Below are 22,624 nucleotides of genomic sequence, written 5' to 3'. Positions count from 1 at the left end.
GTATATGAGAGCTGGCATGTGGCAGGTTTGAAGAGCTTCCTCCAACTTCTGTGCTCCTGAAAACCAATTCTAGCTGCAACTTTGACTGCTACGTTAGGTTTTTTGGTCTCACCCTTTCAAATATTTCCTTTGTTCAACAGCTTCTTCTCCTCTGCCATCAGACTTCTGAACGGCCCATGAACACTACCTCATTATTCCTTTCTCTTTGCACTATTTATTTATTTTTTATAATTTATGGAAATTTTATGCCTTGCATCGTACTGCTGCTGCAAAAACAAATTTCACATTCTGATGAGAGGTCTTGAACCGACACGTCGACTGTCCATTTCCCTCTATAGATGCTGCCTGCCCCCCTGAGTTCCCCCAGCATCTTGTGTGTTGCCCCAGATTTCCAGCATCTGCAGTCTCTCTTTTGTCTCCAAATTTCATGTCATAGGTCAGTGAATAATAATTCTGATTCTGATCCCTTCACAACCTTCTCCACTACTGAAAACTTTACTAAGAACCAAACCTGACCCTAATTTAACCCTATTACACTAATACAGTGTTTCATCAGTGAGGCTGAGTTGCTCCACTTAAATGCTATGTACTTCCCTCTTGTGCTTTACTGGATCATGTATCATGCCTAGTCATGAATCGCCTCTGATTCTAGGCATTTGCAACTATCTCTGCTGAGCATGCAGGTACTTTGTTCTGATACTTTCCACCAACTCTTTCAGTCGGCCTTCTGTTCTCCAACACCTGGTGGGAAGGAAATAAATAAGCGAAGGTGAAAGGAGTAGGAAGAAAAGTTGATAGGATAAGATGCAAGGTGGAGGAGGCCCATATGGAGCACAAACATCAGTAATACACTGGGCTGAGTGGTCTGGTTCTGTGCTGTAAATTCAGTTTAGTTTGGTAAGTCAGCACATTGAAGGATTGCAAACCATGTCCAACCTTGCATGGTTTCTATCAATTGCTAAAGTAGAATAACAAAATATTAATTGATTGAATGTTTTACAAAATATTTTTAAAATCCCTAAATGCACCAGTGCATTCCTTTAAGAGTTTGTTCATTAGAAATGTGAGAGAAAGCATACAATAGACCTCTGCAACAAAGTGGATATTGAATCAAGACACAATTGTGCTTGGCTATAATATCCCTGCTGTCCTCTATATCTGTGCTGGCCATTGATTTGAAGCACAGGCACTTAGGTGAGAAATCGGAGACTGGCCAGTTACTAGAAATGGAAATTAGTTTAAAAAAGTAGCAAAGAAGCAGAAAGAAAAATATAAAGACACCCAAGATCCTAGTTTCTTCTAGAAGGATATGGGTAAAAAATGTGCAAACTATAGTTTCAGTAATCCAGATACTACCAGCACTGTTTCAGCATCTCACTTCCAGACAAAGTTCCTGCGTATAGAGTCATAGAGTACTACAGCACAGAAACAGGCCCTTTGGCCCATCTAGTCCATGCTGACCTGATCTTCTGCCTAGTCCCATCTACCTGCACCTGGACTATATCCCTCCAAACCCCTCCCATCCATGTACCTATCCAAACTTCTCTTAAATGTTACAACTGAACCCGCATCTACCACTTCGCTAGCAGCTTGGACCACCCTCTGAGTGAAGAAGTTTCACCTCAGATTCCCCTTATATATTTCACCTTTCACCCTGAGCCTATATCCACTTGTTCTAGTCTCACCCAACCTTAGGGGAAAAAGCCTGCATGCATTCACCCTATCTATACCCCTCATGATATTGTATACCTCTATAAGATCTCCCCTCATTCTCCTGCACTCCAGGGGACAAAGTCCTAACCTATTCAACCTTTCCCTATAATTCAGGTCCTTAAGACCCAGCGACATCCTTGTAAATTTTCTCTGCACTCTTTCAAGCTTATTGATATCTTTCCTGTAGGTAGGTGACCAGAACTGCACACAATACTCCAAATTCAGCCTCACCAATGTCTTGTACAACTTCGACATAACATCCCAAATCCTGTAAATGCCCTGATCTGTGAAGGCCAAAGTGCCAAAAGCTCTCTTTATGACCCTATCTACCTGTGATGCTACTTTCAAGAACTATGGATCTGTATTCATAGTTCTATGATTCATGGATCTATGTTTAAGCTTGAAAGATTTTGTTTCAACGTAATTTAATTAAAAATCAATGTAATAGTTGTGAAGTGTGATGGTGCAGGAGTTAATGCAGCTGCCAGTAGGGACCTGGGTTCTATCCTGACCTCAGCTGCTGGCTGTATGGAGTTTGCACATTTTCCCTGTGACACTGAGAATTTCTGCCAGGTGCTCCAATTTCCTCCCACATACCAAGGACATGCTGGTGGGTTAATTGGCTACTGTAATTACCCCTTAGTGTCAGTAAATGACAAAAGAATCAAAGGGAAGTTTATGGGCATGTGATAGAGAACAGGGCTACTGGGAAATATGGAGGGGGAGAATGGGTCGGATGGGATTACACTGTTAGGATCCAGTATGGAGCTAATAGACTGAATGGCCTCCTTCCATTGCCTAATAAGTAAATCAAATCTTGGTGATTTAAGTACAACCACTTCTAACCAATGGCATGCTCTTGACGTTAATATTACTGTACACAGTGGATTTTAAACAACATGGAAGAAAAGTGTTGACTTTTTAAAACAAATGCTGGTGTTCTGAATGAATATAGTGTAAGCAACAAATAATCTGCTGGAAGAACTCAGGGTCGAGCAGCATCTGTGGAAGGAAAGGAATTGTCGATGTTTCAGATCTAAACTCTGTATCAGGACAGAAATATAGTGTGAAGCTTTCCGACGCTTACTGGGTGTTAGTAATGACATGATCTTAAGCAACAAAAAAGTTGGAAATTTTCTGACCTGTATTATTATTCATCTGGATTTCCTCTATCTACTTTTTTAATGGTAACATTTGTTTATTTTAAACATCTTTATTTGTGAAACTGGTATTTTCCCAAAATTGGAATCTTGTACTGTGTTGATTTTTTGTGAAAATTTAAAAATGTTTGTCAGAATGCAAACATCTTTGCTCTGTTGTTTCACTGGAACCCATTTTGCTTTCTTTTAAACTGAAAAACATCCATTAATAAAGTCTGGGTTTGACCTAACCAGGAAAATAGCTTTAACAAAGCTTTACAAGTCATAATATTGAATTACTAGAGATTTGAGATACATACTGCATATTCAAAACATTTGAAGGGAAGTATCATTTTTTAATTGCTGTACACATGCAAAAGAGTTGTTCCCATCACATGCAGTTTCACTGAGTGAGGGGTGTCAGGCAGGTTCAGCTGGTTTTTGCCGCTGATAATTAGCTGGCAGGTTTGTATGTTCCGTCTGCTCTTGAAATACTGCTCTATTGAAAGTCATCGATGAACCTGATGTACAACTGTTAATCAGCTTGCAAAATTACCACAATCCTGCTAAGAAATGAATGGTATAGCATTTTGCTACCAGTAACAGATTATTGAAAAGAAAGACCTGCACTTATATAACACCTTTCATGTGCCTTTTGGGTCTTTCAAACTGTCTATAGCCAATGAAATATTTTTGCAGTTAGTTCCTATTGTAAGCATTTTAATAGCCAATTTGTCCAAGGCAAGTGCTCACAAACAACAATTTGATAATGACCAGATCATCTGTTTATGGTGGTGATTGAAATATAAATATTGGCCAGGACAAGAATAATACCCCTGTTCCTTGTCAGAATAGTGCCAAGGGGTCTTTTACATCTGCCTGAGAGGACGACTGGTGCCTCGGTTTATAGTCTCTGAAGTACGGCAGCTGTAATAGCACTGCACTCCCTCAGTTCTGCGCTAATGTGTCAGCCTAGATTTTTGCTCCAAAATCTCTGGAGTTGGACTTGAACCCATGAACTTCCAACTCGGTAATAATGAGCTTGCAAAAAAATGTTGCCATGTCATGGCGCAGTTACAGATTATTAACCTTTGTAATGAGATGGCTAGAATATAAGTGAGAGGTCGTTTAACTTAAGAGTTCCAGTTAGGCTACTTCTGGAATGGCAGCACTAGAAAAAGGCATTTGATTGACCATGAAGGAAGAACATCATTAGATGCAGGGCCCACAAGTTATGAGAACACAAAACCTAGATTGTTTATCTGAAATAGTGTTATGAGATCACTTTTAGGATTCTGAAAATAATTGAAATGGTAAATTGGAACTATTTCTGTTGGTAGTAAAGTCTACAAGGGTAAAAAAAAACTAAAATAAAGGCCAGATCATTAAAATAGGGACACTTATCCACCTAAGTGGTAAAAGAACTGTTGAGATTGATTAAAGAATATGGAGCCAAGGCAAGATAGATGGATTTAAACTAAACTCTTACTATTTCACTGAATGTAAGTTAAGACTTGAGAAGCTGAATATGCACTTCTGCTTCTACTTCGATTTGAATCTATTAATTTGGTTAGATAACATATGAATGGGTGTCAAACTTTGCATTACTGAATCTAATTGATTTCCATAATACACTGTTCAATGATGCTACATTTGTGAAGTGGTTCAAAGCTGGCTCATAATCAAAACCCACACTATCAGATTCAGATGAATTCCTCAAGTTGCAGATTAGATTCAGTTTTATTATTGGATTGCTGTTGCCATGGTTATGCATTATACTACTGTCCCTGTCATCCACAGCATCTCCATGCAGTTATCTTGCTTGGTTACATGAAATTGACCATATTTTACAATCATAGAATGTTACATTGTAGATATTGGCCGTTTGTTTTAAGTAAATGGGTGGGAAGTTCAATGGAGATATCAGAGGGAGGTTTTTTACCCAGAGAGTGGTTGGGGCATGGAATGCGCTGCCTGGGGTGGGGGTGGAGGCAGGTACATTGGTCAAATTCAAGAGATTGCTAGATAAGCATATGGAGGAATTTAAAATAGAGGGATATGCAGGGGGAAGGGGTTAGATAGTTTTTATGCGAGGTTTAAAGGTCGGCACAACATTGTGGGCCGAGGGGCCTGTATTGTGCTGTACTTTCTATGATTCTATGATAAATAAATAGTTAAATGGGTACAGCACTGTAGGAAGCCAATCAGTTCATCAAGTGCTGACCAATGTTAGAAGTTTGAGAAGATTTGGTACATCACCAAAGACTCTCTTACAAATTATATAGCTGTATGGTGGAGAACATTCTGACAGATTTTGTCAGAGCCTGGTATGGAGGCTCCAATGCACAGGATCGCAAGAGGCTGCAGAAGGTTATAGACTCAGCCAGCTCTATCACGGGCACAACCCTCCCCACTGTCAAGGACATCTTCAAGAGGCCTCAAGAAGGCGGCATCCATCACTAAGGACACTCATCCTCCAGGACATGCCCTCTTCTCATTACTACCATCAGGGAAGAGGTACAGGAGCCTGAAGACTCTCACACAAAGATTCAGAAACAGCTTCTTCCCCTCTGCTAACCGATTTCTGAACGGTCCATGATCTCATGAACACTACCTTGTTATTCCTTTTTTTCTGCACTATTTATTTTTGTAATTTATAGTAATTTTATGCCTTTGTACTGTACTGATGCCAGAAAACAAATTTCATGTCATAAAAGTCAGTGATAATAAATCTTATTCTGAACTTTATGCAGGAGGAACCCCGCCCTCTCTACACACCCCTGCAAATTCTCTCTTTTTATCTATCTGGTTCCCCTTTGCAATACATTATTAGCCTGGCAGTGCATTCCAGACCTTAACCATTTGGTGCATTAAGAATATTTTCCTCATGCTACTTTAGATTCTCATACCAATTGCTTCCATTCTATGTCTAAGTTCATAAACCCTCCATCCAATGGGAACAGTGTCTATGTACTCTGGCCCCTTCATGACTTTAAATACCTCTATCAGATTGCACTTACGTGATACTGTTGATACTTAGAAGAATAATCCAGGACTGCAGCCATAGATATCTAACAAAAATCTAGGGTTGTACCTTTGTGCAATACTGAGGGAGTGCTATGTTGTCAGAGCTGCTATCTTCCAGAGACAATAAACTGGACAACCATTTGCTCTCTCAGTTGGACATAAATGATGCTGTAACACTATTGTGAAGAGTGGGGGTATTATTCTTTTGTAATATTTACCCTTCTATCACATCCATGAAGCAGATTATCTGGTCATTATCATATCGCCCTTGCTGTGGACAAATTGGCTGTCACCTTACTTATAACAGGAACTAACTTCAAAAATTCATCACTGGCTGTAGACATTTTGGGATGACTCAAAAGGGGTGTAAAACGAGTTACACGAGCCGTCTTTCTTCCTTTCAGTGGTCTGGTAAACTCTATTGGCCTGGTAGCAAAATATTACAGCATTCATTTCATAGCAGAATTATGGTATTTTTGCAAACTGCAACAGATTCATCACTAGCTTTCAGCAGAGCAACACTTCAAAGAGCAGAAATGTACAAATTTCCCAGCAATTAAGACTGGCTGAACATGCCTCATTCTTATTCAGGTGAAACCGCATGGGCTGGGAACAACACCTCTGCATGTGTAGAGCAACTAAAAACTGACATTTTTCTTCACATGTACTGAGTATGCACATAATTATCTCAAATATTTGGTGGCTTAATTTTTACAACGTTCAAAGCATTGGAAAGACTTAATTCTGGTTGCACCAAACCATGACTTTATTAATGGTTCTGAAGAAGTCATCAACCTTGAATTTTAACTCTGTTTCTTTCCCCATAGATGCTGCCTGACCTGCTGAGTATTTCCAGCATTTGTTTTTATTTCAGGCTTCCATAATTTTCCTTTACTGATTGATGCTTTTCAGTTTAGTTAAAAGAAAAACAAATTAGGATTCACTAAGACAGAGAGGAATAACATTTTCATCTTGACCAGCATTCCTGAATCTTACTTCACACAAAAAGCAGTTCAGGACTCATAATTTGGAAAAATACCAGTTTCACAAATAAAAATGTTTGCAATAAACCATCTGTCATTACTGCTAAAAGGAATAGAATAAATCAACAAACAATAATACTATGGTACCATTTAAAATGTGTTCTGACAAAGCTTCAATCCTGAAACTGACTTTGCTGAAAGAGCTCAACATGTTGTCAATTGTTTTAGGGTTACTTCTGTGTGTAAACTGGCAGACAGGGTTGCTTACGTAATAGTAGTGACTATTCTTCAAATGCAATTAATTCACTGTTAAGTGATGAGACATCCCAAACTGTGAAAGATGCAAAATGAAAGCAATTTTTTGTCTATATATTACATACTTAAAAGCGAGATATGACAAAAATACAACTTTGATCTTCTAACATACAAAAGTTCAAGGCTATTGCCTTGAACACTAACTCCCAATCAAATATCTCAATTATTTTAAACAATATTCCTTTACATTTACTGTTTTAAAAGGATAAGTTTTGTGCAACATTAATTAACTACTAAACTTTCATGTACAATCACTCACAGTGTCTTGTAGTGGGTGCAGTGTCAGCTTGCTTCCATTTTTACCTGTTTCATTACAACTGATACATCTGCAATAATGGATTTGTGTCCCTACCTGATACAACCATATTAAATTTGCCCCCAGGTCTCATCCTTGTTTCCCACTTTCACTCGCATACACCTTGCATTTGAGGAATAATATTTGCAGGTATTGTGGGTGGGCTGGGTCATGCATTGCCTGCTCTTCTAAATCTCTTCCATACTCTTGTTATGGACTTATCTTCCTTCCTAAACTAGGTGCTCAACACTGGATACAATATTTTATCTGTGTCTTTCAGATAGATATCTTTATTAGTCACATTAACATCGAGACACACACAGTGAAATGCATCTTTTGCGTAGAGTGTTCTGGGGGCAGCCCGCAAGTGTCGCCACACTTTTGGTGCCAACATAGCATGCCCACAACTTCCTAACCCGTACGACTTTGGAATGTGGGAGGAAACCGGAGCACCTGGAGGAAACCCACGCAGACACGGGGAGAATGTACAAACTCCTTATAGACAGCAGCTGGAATTGAACCTGGGTTGCTGACACTGTAATAGCGTTATGCTAACCACTAGACTATTAGTTTATCAATATTCTTTTGATTTATTTTCTATACCTATATTTATAAAACACATTCAATATCAAAATTTTGCAGATGGTGGAAATCTGAAATAGAAACAGAAAACGCTGGAAATATTTAACTGGTAAGACAGCATCTGCAGAGAGAGAGAAACAGAATTGTTTCAGAACTGACAAAATGTCATCAATGTCAACATTTACCCTGGTTCTCTCTCAACAAACACTGCCTGAACTGTTGTTTCCTGCACTTTGTGTTTAATTTATAAAATATAAGAATCATTTAAATGTTTCCTCCCACTTCAAAATATTCACATACACGCATCCTTGTCTTTTCCTTTGAAAATGTTATCTTGAGTGCAATTCCCTCTATTTTCCCAAAATGGATCACTTGACATTTAACTTTTTTTTTTGATTTCACATCCCACAAAGTAGAAAAGCTCCCATTGACTACTAATTTCTTCTGTCCTTTAGCTAAATTCTTATCCATGCTGTCAGATTAATAAAATGAAGGCAAGTTATAAAAAGCCTCCTTAAGTACAATTTATCAGATACCTATTGAAAAATCACAAATGCAACATTGTTATTTGCTCAAAGTGCTATACAATTTGTCAAATATAGTTAACTCAGTTATTTACATGCCGGTCAGTTTAACATCTCTGGAAGAGCATATTTTGGAATCTGCAATAACAAATATATTCAGATGACAAAAAAAATAATTGGAAGCAATCTATACAACTTTTGGAAAAGAGCACTGTGCTTGAAAAATCTAATAAAGATCTTTAAGGTTGGGGCAAATATGGAAGATGTGGGGAACTGCAGTGTACGTGGTTTGTATGGACATGAGACTACTGAGAAGATCGAAGGGATATATAGAGGATGGGCAGAATATTGGATTACTAACTAACTTAAGGGAGGGAAGACAGACTGGAAGGGCGAATGCAAGTAGATAGTTGGGTTTCCTCATGTTGAGTTCTTTGCAGCTTCTACTCATTATGTACATCAAGAGGTCGAGAGGCTATTGATGTGAAATAGGAGGCGAGATAAATGATTTCAGGGAATTAAAGGAAGTTAAAAGGCATTCATAAAATGGTAGCATGGGAGATGAATTGACAGATGCCTTTGTGAGATGATATACATCCTGTTTAAAAAAAATTGCAGCAAATCAGATTTTGATTTGCAAATCTAAATATTGTAAACTTTGTAAACTGTTTACCATCAAGTTCAGATCAGACTTTTTTCAGTGTGTGTCTAGCTGTACCCTTAGCTCAGTGGTGGAATTCTCACTTCAGAGTTCAAATGTTCAAGTATTGCTCCAGAGACTTGGGACATAACCTAGGCTTACAATATAGTGCAGTACTGTCTTGAGATGTTAAACCGGCATGCCAATTTTTCTTCCAGGTGGACATTAGAGATCTTATTTGATTTGAAGAACAGTTTCCCTAGTGTCCTGCCCCCATTCAAAACACAAAAGAGATTCTCTGGCCAATATTTCATAGCTGACAGTGGGGTCTTCTTGTCCATAAATTGGGTTCTGCATTTTCCTGTTTTACCACAATGATGATGCTCCAGACATAGGATCTGTATTCCTCGAGTTCAGAATGACAGGAGGATCTCTATTTGGTTTCCCCAGGTTGGATGTATGGAGAATGTTTCGCCTGGTTGAGGATTCTTGAACCAGAGTCACAGTCTCGAAATGAAGGGCAGGGCTTTTAGGACTCGGATGAGGAGAAATTTCTTCACAAAGAATTTGCTACCCTGGAGGGCTGGGGAGACTCGGGTCATTGAATTTATTCAAAACAAAGATTGTTAGATTTCTGGGCATTACAGGAATCAAAGGATATGGGGATAGTGTTGGAAAATGCCACTGAGGTAGAAGATCAGCCATAACGTTGATGAATGGCGAGAAAGGGCCAAATAACCTTCTCCTGCTGCTATTTCTTATGTTCAAAAGTAATGTAAATCCTTTATTGGGATATCATGATGTTGTAAAATCTATATAAATGCAAGCTCTTACACACATTAAATAGGATAATGTTAGGCTTTAACTGTGGGTCTAAAGAAGTACAAGTTATTGTCAGTAGAGTGTTTCTTTATTCTCTTATCCTAATACATAACTTCTTTTAACACTGTCCAAATCTTTTACATTGCATAGAATATGGATTTTTTTTCACTTAAATTTCACAATGAAATTATTTTCCGTGGTTATGTGAAACCAGGTATTGCAATCTTCTTGGGTAAAGTTACAGACCTAGTTCCAGATCCTCCAGCTCCTTCAAAAGTGCTTCTTCTTTCTGCATTTTTTCCAACTATAATGGAGAGAGTTAGGGTAAAAAAAATGCAGTTAATAAACAGCAAAGTTTATACCAAAAACAAAAGACAAATTTTAGTTTCCCCAACAGCTCAGTTGATAAATTTAAACCAAAGATCAGAGAGTTCCTAGATTTTAAGTATAATCTCATTTGAGCAATCTGGTCTCAAAGAAGATGGCTACAACATCATTATAGCTTGGTGATCCATGGCTGGAGATGGAAAGAATAAACAAGAGTTCTTGTGAGTAACTGTGGCAGTGTTTGAAAATTATCAATTTGTGAAGATTGTTTGAGAACAACTTGGCATCAAACGACAATCAGATCAGGAAATGCTCATTAGAGTCAGGTATCACCTGTGGTGAAAGGACTTTTCAGGTCAATTACCTTTCACTGAATCTAATTGTACAGCTGCCTCCAGAATCCTGGTAATCACATTCCTCTTGGGGAATGGGTGATGTTATACATTAAGCAACTGGTTTCTACAGAACTGTAACCCAGTACAAATCAACGTCTATCAATGGCAGTACATTGGAGAGTCACTTTAATAATCTATATTTATAATGAAAGTTATGTTCTATTCTCAAGACCAATTCTATTGCCTCATGGAAGAATTTACATCTGTCGTTCTACAAATATATTTCAAAAGAAACTGACAGCAAACTGGACGGTGCAATTTCCTGAATGATTGCACCTAAAGGGGAAGGTCTACACCCAAGATTACACATGATAATCTGCAACTTCAGTAAGGCAAGAGGGCTGAACAATGGCTATTGGACAACATCCAATCCTCAAAGCCACATCCCTCAGGTTGATGAGAGTCAAATCCAATCCTAAAACTGGCTGTTACTTGATACCTGCCAACAGTGTACAATGTCCTAGATGAGAAATACTAATTTTTTTGGGCACCTGGTTTTTTTCCAGTTGCTTGCCAGAAGCTTCTTGTTCTTTCAGCTGTTCAATCGCTTTAAGTTTCTGCAACAGAGAGAATCATACAGTTAAGGTGAATGGTAACAGATTTGGCAAGATAAACTTCAGAAGCTCATTTCTGTGATGAAAGGACATAACAATTTCTAATGCAATATAAGAAATTTTTGAACTGGTTAATCACAAGAGTACATCAGCCTGTGGTGCTATTTCTCTCCTACAATGTCATGCCCTCACCACTAATCCCACCCTTCCACGCATTTTTCACTGGACTTACTTTTTTGATGTTCTTAATTTTTTTCTCTATTTCAGGATCACCGTGGCTCTCAGCACACGGGACTGCTCTAGGTTCAGGATCAATCGGTGCTTCCTGTATGACCTCAGATCTGCTCTCCTGCAAGAAATAAGGTGGAGGGGTAAGGGGTTGATGAGCAAGAATCTCTGCTTGTAAACAGTCAGAACTTTCTCTTATGCTTTAGACAGAGTCACACCTATCTGGTTTACCAATGTACTCAAGGCAAGAAATCAGCCACCTTTAAATGATATGATCTATCCAATTCTCCGGAACCCCAGCAACTCTTAACTAACTGCTGAAATGACCCAGTAAATCATAGAGAGGAGACGCAAGAGACTGCAGATGCTGGAATCTGCAGCAACACACAAAAAGCTTGAATAGGATGAGTCCAGATAAAAGTCTTGACTAGAAACGTCGACTGTGCATCCATAGATGATGAGTTCCTCCAGCCTTTTGTGTGTTGCTCTAGTAAACCACACAGTTCAAAGAGCAATTAATGACAGACGATAAATGCTGGCTTTACCAACAATTGTCACATTCTGTACAGGAATGTAGAATAAACTTATAGTACATCGCCGCAGGAGGTCATTTCGCCTATCGACACCATGCCAAGTGCTATCCAGTTTAACTGCATTTTCTAGCTCTCCATTTATAGCCTTGCAGGTTATGGCACTTCAAATGCCTTTTAAATATAATAGAGGTTTCTACCTCTACAGGCATATGCTCAGTGAGTTTCAGACACCACCAACCCCTGCAGGAAAAACATTCCTCAACTCCTTTTTGATCCTTTCACCCAATTACTCGGATGTATCTCTGCTCCATAGTTACTAATGGTCCATCCTATCCTCTTCATCTAGGCCTCATGATTTAATACACTTTAATTCAATCCACTCCCTGTCTCATTTATTCTAAAGAAAAGTCCACCCTATCCAATATTTACTCAATTAAAATTTTCCAGTGACGATAACATCCTAATCAATTTCCTCTATACTTTGTCCATGTAACATGGTGACCAGACTGAAGCATCCTTACTTGTGGACTAACTAGCTATTTTTAATACAGTTCTGACATAACCTTCCTGGCCTAAAAACATGTAGCAATGAACACAAAATGCTGTTGGAACTCAGCAGGTCAGGCAGCATCTATGGAGGGAAATGAACAGTCCACGTTTCAGGCCGAGACCCTTCAACAGGACAGGCAGTCCTGTTAAAATAAAGGCACTCCTTTATTTTGTTTGCTCTCCCCAAATGCAATATTTTGTAATTCTCCAAATTTCATCATCAGATTTCGGAACAGTCCATGAACACTACTTCGTTAATCCTTTTTTTTTGCATGATATATTTTAGTTTTGTAATTTATAGTAATTTTATGTCTTTGCACTGTACTGCTGCTGCAAAACAACATGTCATACAGGTCATTGATAATAAACCTGATTCTAATTTCCTGAACTCTGTTTGCCACCTTTCTGTCCAAGTGGCTGGTAATTTCACCTCCTGAAAATCCATGCCATGCCCAGAGAGCAAAGGCTTGTTGGGGAAGTGATGTGGCGCTTAAGAGCTCCCAAGCAGTAAAAAAATACCTGTTTTGCTGCCTTTCGTGCCTCCCTTTTCTTTTGATTTTTGAGAGCCGCTTTTGACAGTTGTTTATCTGCAGTTTGTGGTTTCATATTCTGAGGGGGTTCTTCTTCATGCTAGGGGCAAAAAGACAGATCAAATCATAGGTATCACTCTCACAGTGTGCACAGGGCATGGCTTTAGATGCCAATTACACAGGCTTAGAAAGGGAACAACTCAGCATATGCCAGAAACCTCTGGTGCATTCAGCCCAGCACAGATCCATTTCTCAAGCTCATATAGCCTGTGCACCTTTATTTTGCCAAACTCGTTTTAAACCCACCATTTCAACTTTTACAACTTTGTTCCTCCCCTCCTAATGATTCTCACTAGGTATATTTCCTCAGACACTAGTACCTCCCTGAAATGAACATTATGTACTTGCATATCTTGACAGTGAACATCAGCAAGTTACTTGCCACTGGGGTGCATTATTGTCAACCAGAAACTGTCTACATTTGACACACCACCAGAATGGAAGTCTCTGAAAAGTGATTATGGTAAAGCCATAAAGTTATACAGCAGCCTCGTCAGACCAGTGTCCATGCTGACAATCAAATGCCTCTCTCTACTAGTTACATTTTTTTTCTCACATCCCCATTGATTCCCACCGCCTCCCGCCCTCACAACTGACTCACTTGCCTCAGGGACAATTTACAGCAGCCAATTAACGTACCAACCAGCATATCTTTGCCCCGTGGGAAGAAAACAAAGCATCTGGGGGAAACTCAGATGATCAAAAATACTCCACACAGGCAACACCGAAGGTCAGGATTGAACCTGGGTCTCTGGAGCTGCGAGGCAGCTGCAATAATGGCTATGCCACTGTGCTGCCAAGAAACCAGTGATATGCCTACTCCCGATTCAAGAATCCTTAAGACATATATTGGGCCTCCACCTAATGTCCCAATTGATATCTGCGAACTCACATAGCCCAACTAGGGATCTTCTTGTGAGAACAGTTGAGTTACATATGCTATTAATGCTATAATTAGTTGTGCCAGCAGGGGGCTTTGTGGCTAATTTTCATTAAGCTTAAATACTTTTCAATATATCGCTAAGTTTTGAAGAAATGGGAGTAAATTGCACTTTATTTCTGATTGCTTGAACAGAGCACAGGCCAGTCACACCTCACACGAATGGAGGGTGAAGATTACAGAGAGAATCACAATTCATATCATTCATGAAGAACAGTCCCACTACAAGCTCAGTTAGCTGATTTTCCATTTGACCATGCTTTCATCTGACAGCCTTAATAAAACTGACAGCTCAGTTTCTCATTTCAAAAACCCATTTACAGGAATGACATTTGTGTGTGGATGATATAGGTGTGCTCAATTAAGCTTGGTATTTCACATATGAATTTTTATTGAAATTAATTTTCATACATCTCAAACGAGGGACACCACAGTGTTCGCATTTATCCACCTATAACGTTAAAAAGCAGCTTCAGCCAAAGCTCCATAAGAACCAAATTCAAATAGAATAAACCAGCAAACAAGTAATACAACCATAAACAACACTGAATTCTCTTGGCTACAAGACTGGGACCGTCAAGACATGGTGGCTGTGGGTGGTCTAAGGGCTCTAGTGTTCTCTGTCTCATAGAACTTCAACACTGGTGTGTACAAGAGATTATATTTCTCATCAGCCCGATATGGAATATGGCAGGAGCTAAAAAGACAGCAGCAGCTAGCTTCACAGGCATCTTCCTATCAATGGATCTTACTTCCATACCACTGGCTATAACTAAGTGACAATATTTAATAGTTCCATTCCACAGTATTTCTCCCACCTTAATGACAATGGACTACACAGCAATAAAGCATTTCTGATGTGTACTTCAAACTCCTGTATATTGAATGCAGCAAGAAAGTAGTTTTAAATGTAGTTTAAAACCAAGATAATAAGTAGCTAGCAAAATGCCCATGAGATAGTGTTACTGATTTGAGTCTGCTGTGGACACTTTCTCAAACCCAATGGCATCCAATTCATTCTGCAAGTGCTCCAATTTTTTTTTAGAACCAAAGCTGATTCACCATATCCTATAACTGCTTTTACAATAGTTTGACCAAATGATAAGTGGAAATAATCCCCCATGATTTCCACTGCATCCTCTTGCCTCATGAATGTAATTCTTCAATCATTTCAAAGGAAGATTAGCAAGTACTTGGTGAGGTGAGGCGAGACAAGGCAAGATACAGATCAGTGAATTGCTTCATTTCAAACCTTGAGCTATACTTCTGTTTAGATCTACTTATTTCACATAATAGAACTTGGTTTTTGCATTATTCAAAATAGTAATAATGGTTAATATTCCTTGACTTAAATCAGCATAACTACCCAGCATTCTATCTTTCAGAAAAGAGTTGAACCTCATCTCCCTGCAGTATCTTGTTTATGTTTTCCCTTGGACTTATTTGGTTCAGTGGTAGCACTCTTGCTTGAGTCAGAAAGTTCAAGTCCCATTCCAAAGGTTTGAGTACAAAACCAAGGTTAACACTTCAAAATATAAGCACTGAAGAAACATTTCACAGTCAGTGGTACTGACCATGAATCTGAGGTCATGCCTGCCTTCTCAGGTGGATTAAAAGTACCCATCTTTATATAAAAAAACAGAAGAGTTTGTGATGATCACTACAATTCAAAGAATACTTCATTGGCTGCAAAGGGCTTGGGATAACTTGAGATTGTGGAAACGGCTCTGTAAATGTAAATCTCTTTCTTTCCAGATTAACTTTGACCCAAACTAACAGCCTCAAATGCAACACCAACCTAACTTGAACATAGGTCCAACAGAGTTGGTGCATAAGATGGTCACTGTAACAAAAAGTGCAAACAAACACCAAAAATATTAAGCTATGATCCACTTCAGCCATGAATGAATCCTAATCTACATCTCCCAATTCACTGACCTGTACATTTAGTTCCTTGAGAAGTACATTTAGTTCATTACTGGCATCACCACCATATGTGGCACCAATGATTCTCCACAGTAAATGTGATAAGGAAGATGGGCTGCTCAGTCCATCTGAACCATTGGGACAGAAATATGACCACAATGCAGTATCTCAAGGAAAGAACGGAATGCATGATAATGCAGCACTCTTTCAATGCTGTTAGCTTGGCTCACCAGGTGGAAGATTAATTGAAAACCCCATTACATACTTGAACACATTGTGGGAGCAATCCATTGTTAGAGATGCCACCTTTCAAATGAGATATCCCATTTCTCTACTCAGGTGATGCATGAGATTCCATGGCATTTTCTTCTGATAATCAGAGGGGAAGTTTCCTCGTTTTCCTGATCAGCATTTCTTCTACGACTACATCATCTGGTCATTTACTAATTTGTTGGTTATTGAAACCACAATGTGTTAATCAGAAGCCAAAAATGAAGAGTATTTCTTAAAATGTGCTTGACCACCAGAGACAAGTTCCCATGATGGGGCAAATCCTCAAGATAATTATTAAAAGCTGCTTCAGCTGGTAGCATTCCTGTTTGAAGTCAGTGAAGACAAAAATACATTGACCCATTATAATGTGCAAGCTTTATGTTTCTCATTTTCCCTTAACATCCACGTCTCGCACCTAAATGTTCAGAACAGTGAGCAGAATGGGGCATTTTTCAGGAGTTTCTCATACTAAATTGGGAGATTATACTTTTAACTTCAGTGCACATTCTGATAGAGAAATTTGTAGCAATAACATCAAAAAAATGATTTAACGTTGCATAATCTTTAAAAAGGGCACCCAAATGCAAATATCTACTGAATAACACTCACCAGTTTTGTGCTGGTTACTGGCTTGTTTCTCAGTGCAGGAGGTCTGTAAGCCTGGGCTGGTTTGACATCAATACTAGGGACATCATTGGGAACTGTATGATATTTGATGGCCTTTTCAGGGAAAGCACCATCTACAAATGGCTGCCACTGGACTTCCCAGAGTTCAGAGTTTGATGGCACCTCAATTTTATGACGAACTGCACCACTGTAGTGCCAGATCTTAAAGCCATTGCTAACCCGTAGTCTTGGCGCACAAGTCGCTGTTACAATGTGCTCGCCGTCAGGGCACCATGAGAAATAGGTTGTATCAGGAGCTTGCGGCTTGGAAACTTGTTTGTATTTTTTTACATCCCAGACCTCCATCTGTCCTCGGAGGTTTCCGAAGCCTGCTAGCACCAGGATGTGTCCTTGAGGGCTATAGAATGCTGCATTACGAGGGCCAGTACCAAAGTCAAAGACTGGGTCGCACTTCTGATTGAAGACTGTAACTTTGGCAGGCATGAAACCATAAACGGCACAAAATTCAAGTGAATTTGGATTCCAGACCACGTCATAGATTGGGCCATTTTTTGCTGAAAGAAAAAATTGTTTCAACAGTAAGATGCTGTCATGACATTCCAGGGTGTAACTATTTGAATAGCAGCGTCCTCCATTAATGCAGCATTTTTAACCTGGAAAAAGATGTTTTGAAACAATTCACAGACATGTAATCAAAGATAAATACCCAACCCAAAGGAAAAATTAGGAGCTTGCATAACGTTTATGTTCCAAGGAAAAGATTGTGGATCAAAGCCTTTTGGTCCAGCCAATTTTCATTCCTCACTCAACATAAGGAAAAGCAGGTAATTTTGTAAATGCTATTTCTCGATCTTTATTTCTGTCCAATTAACTCCTATATTTGACTAAACAACCAGTTACTGCACTTCAAATTAAATTCATGAGTCGTGAAGCACCTTGGGAATTAATAACAAGGGCTCAACAAGACACAATGTGAATGCAGGCTCATTTGATCTTTCCAGCTGTATTCTCTATTGAAATGAAAATGAGGCACAGCTATTCCAATATTCCTCTGGCTGGCTTCCCACCCTTTACTCCTTTCTACGTAACCCCCAACCTTCCAAGATTTTTCCACTCCGCCACTTCTGATCACTTGCATAAACCCAGTGATGGCCATGCCTTCAGCTGTCTGGCTGCAAGGGCAGAATCCACTCCACCCCTCCAATTCTCTACCTTTCTTTCCTCCTTTAGGGTGCTTCTTGAAATCAAGGACACAGTTCTTGATGATTTAAACTATTATCTACATGTGCTTCAGTGCAAATTTTAATTTCCACATGAAGCACCCTACCTTTAGAAGCACCATATAAATGCATGTTGGTCAAGTTATTTGACTTGAGAATTAGTTCCATTCAGATAAAAATCTGCCTTGTCCATGTGGTGAAGGTACCACACAGTGCATTGGTAGGGAAATTCCAGGATTTTGATCCAACAGCGATGAAAGAACGGCAATGAATTTCCAAGTCAGAATAGTGTGCAACTTAAGGAGAAATTTGTAAGTGGCATCATCCCAATGAGCCAATTGCCCTTGTTCTTGCAGCCTTCAGAAGCTTAAGAAGCTTTGACCAGTAGTGCACGCATCTTGTAGATGCTGATTTGGTGGTGGATTGAGTGAAGATTTAAGGTTGTGGATAAGGTATCGAATGAGCAGGTTGCTTTGTGCTGAACAGAGTCAAGTTTCCCAAGTGCTGTTAGAGCCATATTCACCCAAGCAAGTGGAAAGTATTCCATCACACTCCTGAACTCATGCCTAGTGGGTGGTGGAAAAGCTTTGGCAAGTCTGGATTTCTGTATTCAGGGTCCCCGTTCATTGATCTCCCACCCTCCTTTGGAGGCAAAGTATTTATGCAACTGGCCCAAGTTTCTGATCAACGGTGACCTCTCCTGATGCTGATAGTGTAGGATTCAACAATGGTAATGCTGTCAAATGCCATGAGTAGATAGTAGGCCTTAATTTTAGGTGACGGTTATTGGCAAGATGTTAAGGCTACTCCTTAACATCGTTCAGGGGAATTTGCAAGTGGGCACAGCAGCACGATTATCTATGAAGTTGCATATCCCAACTTCTCATCTTATAATGGGCAGAAGCACCTGGACAACAGCAAAACACATAGTCAGGCTGCTGTTTATCGATTACAGCTCGGCGTTCAAAACCATCATCTCCTCAGTATTAATCACCAAGCTTCAAAACCTGGGCCTCTGTACCTCCCTCTGCAACTGGATCCTCCACTTCCTTATCAGGAGACCATGGTCAGTGCAGATCAATAGCAACATCTCATCCTCACTGACAATCAATACAGGCGCACCTCAAGGATGCGTGCTTAGCCCACTGCTCTACTCTCTCTCCACTTATGACTGTGTGGCTAGGCACAGCTCAAACACAATCTATAAATTCGCTGATTACACCACTGTTGTTGGCAGAATCTCAGATGGCAATGAGGAGGCGTACAGGAGTGAGATAGATCGGCTGGTTGAGTGGTGTTGCAACAACAACCTCGCACTCAACGTCAGCAAGACCAAGGAACTGATTGTGGACTTCAGGAAGGGTAAGTGGGGAGAACACACACCAGTCCTCATTGAGGGGTCAGCAGTGGAAAGGGTGAGCAGCTTCAAGTTCCTGGGCATCAACATCTCAGAGGATCTATCCTGGGCCCAATAGACTGACGCAATCTTGAAGAAGGCACATCAACGGCTCTACTTCGTTAGGAGTTTGAGATTTGGTATGTCACGAAAAACTCTTACAAATTTCTATAGATGTATGGTGGAGAGCATTCTGACTGTTTGATTCACAGCCTGGCATGGAAGCTCCAATGTGCAGGATCAGAAGAGGCTGTAGAGGGTTGTAGACTCAGCCAGCTCTATCATGGGCAAAACTCTCCCCACCATCGAGGACATCTTCAAGAGGTGGTATCCATCACTAAGAACCCTCACTGTCTGGGATATGCCCTCTTCTCGTTACTGCTATCAGGGAGGTAGTACAGGAGCCTGAAGACCCACACACAGTGATTTAGGAACAGCTTTATCCCCTCCACCATCAGATTTCTGAACGGTCCATGAACACTACCTCGTTATTCCTTTTTTGTTTGCACTATCTTATTTATTTTGTAATTGATAGTAATTTTGTGTCTTTGCACCATACTGCTGTCACAAAACAACAAATTTCACGACATATAAGTCAGTGATAATAAATCTGATTCTGATGTTATTGGTGAAGCAGCCGAAAATGACTGGGTCCAAGGCAACATCCCAAAGGACTCCAACAGCAACACCCTGTGGCTGAGATAATTGGTCTCAAATTAGCACAACCGTTTTCCCTTATGCCATAATTGACTCTAGCCAGCGGAGAGCATCTCCCGATTCATAAGACTTCAACTTTACTAAATCTCCTCGATGCCGCACTCGTTGAGGGCAGTCACTCTCACCTCACTTCTAGTTTTCAACCCTTTCTGCCCATATTTACACCAATGTTGCAATGAGATTTGAAGCCATGAACCAAAACGGAGCATCAGGGAGCAAGTGAGTAAAGGGCCATTTGATGGCACTGTTAACAATAACTTCCATTGTCTTGCTGAGACTGGACTGATGGGGCAGTAATTAGTCAAGTTGGATTTGTGCAGCTTTTTGTGAAAGGAAATACTTGGGCAGTGTCCTGCAATATCAGGTAGATGGCAGTGTAGTTGCTATACCACAAAACTACAGTGAGAGGCATGGCTGGTTCTGAAGCACTGGTCTTCAGCGTTTCACTTAGCATATTGTCAGGTTCCAAAACCTTTGCTGTATCAATGGTCTCAGCCATTTCTGGATATTGTGGCGTGACCAATGACTGGTGCTTATGACGGTGATGATCTAAAGAGGCTGAGAAGCATTATCTCAACATTTCTGGCTGAGATGATTGCTCAGCCACCATTTTGGAAGGGCGGATGCATGGACTCTTGCCTTTCCATTAGTTGTTTAATTGTACTCAACCCTTAAGAACTATATGTGGCAGGTCTACCAGGCTTCATTCTCATCCATTGGTTGTGGGATTATTCAATTCTGTTTCAATTATGTTGCTTTTGCTGTTAGCATGCTTATCATTCTGTGCATCTTCAGCAGATTGATGACTCATTTTTAGATATGCTTGATGCCACTCTTCTGCACCGAGCCTGAGTTGGCTCCCAGGTTTGACAGCAATGTTAGTTTGCGGCAATGTTAGCTTAGGAAGAAAGAAATTGTGGTGGATTAAATGTGGTGGTGATGGACAACAACAGCTTAGATGGCCAGTCCTCAGCAACTGTACTTTTCCTGAATTTATCCTGTTGAGCAGATTAGTATTGCCACAAAATACAATGAAGGATGTCCTCAGCATGAAGACTAGACCACCTCCCCACAATAACCTTGCAGCGAGCACTCATTAAAACTGTGATGGACCAATGCATCTGTGACAGATTGACAAGGATGAGGTCAAATAGGCTTTTCCCATGTGTTAGTTTGTTCAGTTTCTGCTGCAGGTCTATTCTGGCAAACGTTTCCTTCAGCTTTCGGCCAGTGGTGATCTACCTAGGTACTCTTCTTCATGGGCACAGGTTTCCCACATCAGAGTTCATACTGTGTCCTTGCTACACTGAGTACTTCTCCCAAATTGCTTTCAACATGGAGCAGTGTTGTTTTTTCACCTGAGGGAGGACATTAGGTAGTTATCAGCAGGAAGTTTCCTTGCCACTGTTTGACTTGCTGCCATGAGACTCCATTGAATCCCAAGGATATACAGGGGAATTCGAGGAAGATTCGTATCCAACTGTGCACTGTTGAACAATCCCTAGCAGCAGGGAATCCCTGGTTTACCCCTTCATCCTGTTGATATTGATTGTGAAGGGAGTGCAGGAATTGGGGACTCGTTGCGTGGGAAGGGGGTGCAGGAATTGGGGACTCGTTGCGTGGGAAGGGGGTGCAGGAATTGGGGACTCGTTGCGTGGGAAGGGGGTGCAGGAATTGGGGACTCGTTGCGTGGGAAGGGAGTGCAGGAATTGGGGACTCGTTGCGTGGGAAGGGAGAGATTTAATAAGAACTTGAGGGCAACTTTTTTTTTAATTACACAAAGGGTGGTATGTATGTGGAATGAGCTGCCAGAGGAAGTGGTTAACGCAGATACAATAACAACTTTTAAAAGACAGTTGGACAGGTACATGGATTGCAAAGGTTTAGAAGATTATGGACCAACTGCTGGCAAGTGGGACTAGCTTGGATGGGGCATCTTGGTTGGCATGGACCAGTTGGGCCAAAGGGCCTGTTTCCGTGCTGTATAACTCTCAAGTACACAAGTCAAAGATGATTAGAATTATGGCCCATGACTGCTCTTTCAAGATTGTGGGCAGCATCTTTTTACTTGATAAATAAATAGGGACATTTACGATGTCTGCAACCTACACCAAGAGTCATCAGTCACAGGATAAGCAACTGTGCAGTATCAACAAAGTGGACACGTCAAGGGCATTACTTAGATCTTTGCAAGTTCAGACGTGTATGTCACAATGCACATTCACTTTCCAAACCCAGACTGCAGAGTTGTCAGAAGTGAAATTCTCAGAAAGCAGCAGGGAATTCCTCACACCTGCTTGCACCCCTTG

The 22,624-nt window shown here is 40.2% G+C and overlaps 1 protein-coding gene across 2 annotated transcripts in view; it reads right to left on the bottom strand.

The window, feature by feature from the left end:
- Positions 1–9,980: 9,980 nt before the first annotated feature.
- eif2a (eukaryotic translation initiation factor 2A) overlaps positions 9,981–22,624 on the bottom strand; it is a 44,147-nt gene continuing 31,503 nt past the window's right edge. Inside the window, exons 10-14 of one of the 2 annotated variants that reach the window (XM_052019063.1) lie at positions 16,965–17,536; positions 13,146–13,256; positions 11,549–11,665; positions 11,254–11,319; positions 9,981–10,344 (exon numbers count right to left, since the gene is read on the bottom strand). In XM_052019063.1, coding sequence (XP_051875023.1) covers positions 10,279–10,344; positions 11,254–11,319; positions 11,549–11,665; positions 13,146–13,256; positions 16,965–17,536 — 932 coding nt within the window. In that variant the 3' untranslated portion in view covers positions 9,981–10,278. The remainder of the gene's footprint in view (positions 10,345–11,253; positions 11,320–11,548; positions 11,666–13,145; positions 13,257–16,964; positions 17,537–22,624) is intronic. The other variant, XM_052019062.1, reaches the window with a different exon arrangement.

This window comes from Pristis pectinata, chromosome 6, assembly GCF_009764475.1.
Source record: "Pristis pectinata isolate sPriPec2 chromosome 6, sPriPec2.1.pri, whole genome shotgun sequence".
NCBI lineage: Eukaryota > Metazoa > Chordata > Chondrichthyes > Rhinopristiformes > Pristidae > Pristis > Pristis pectinata.
Note: the sequence above shows the minus strand (reverse complement) of the source record. Positions and strands in the feature narration are given on the sequence as shown.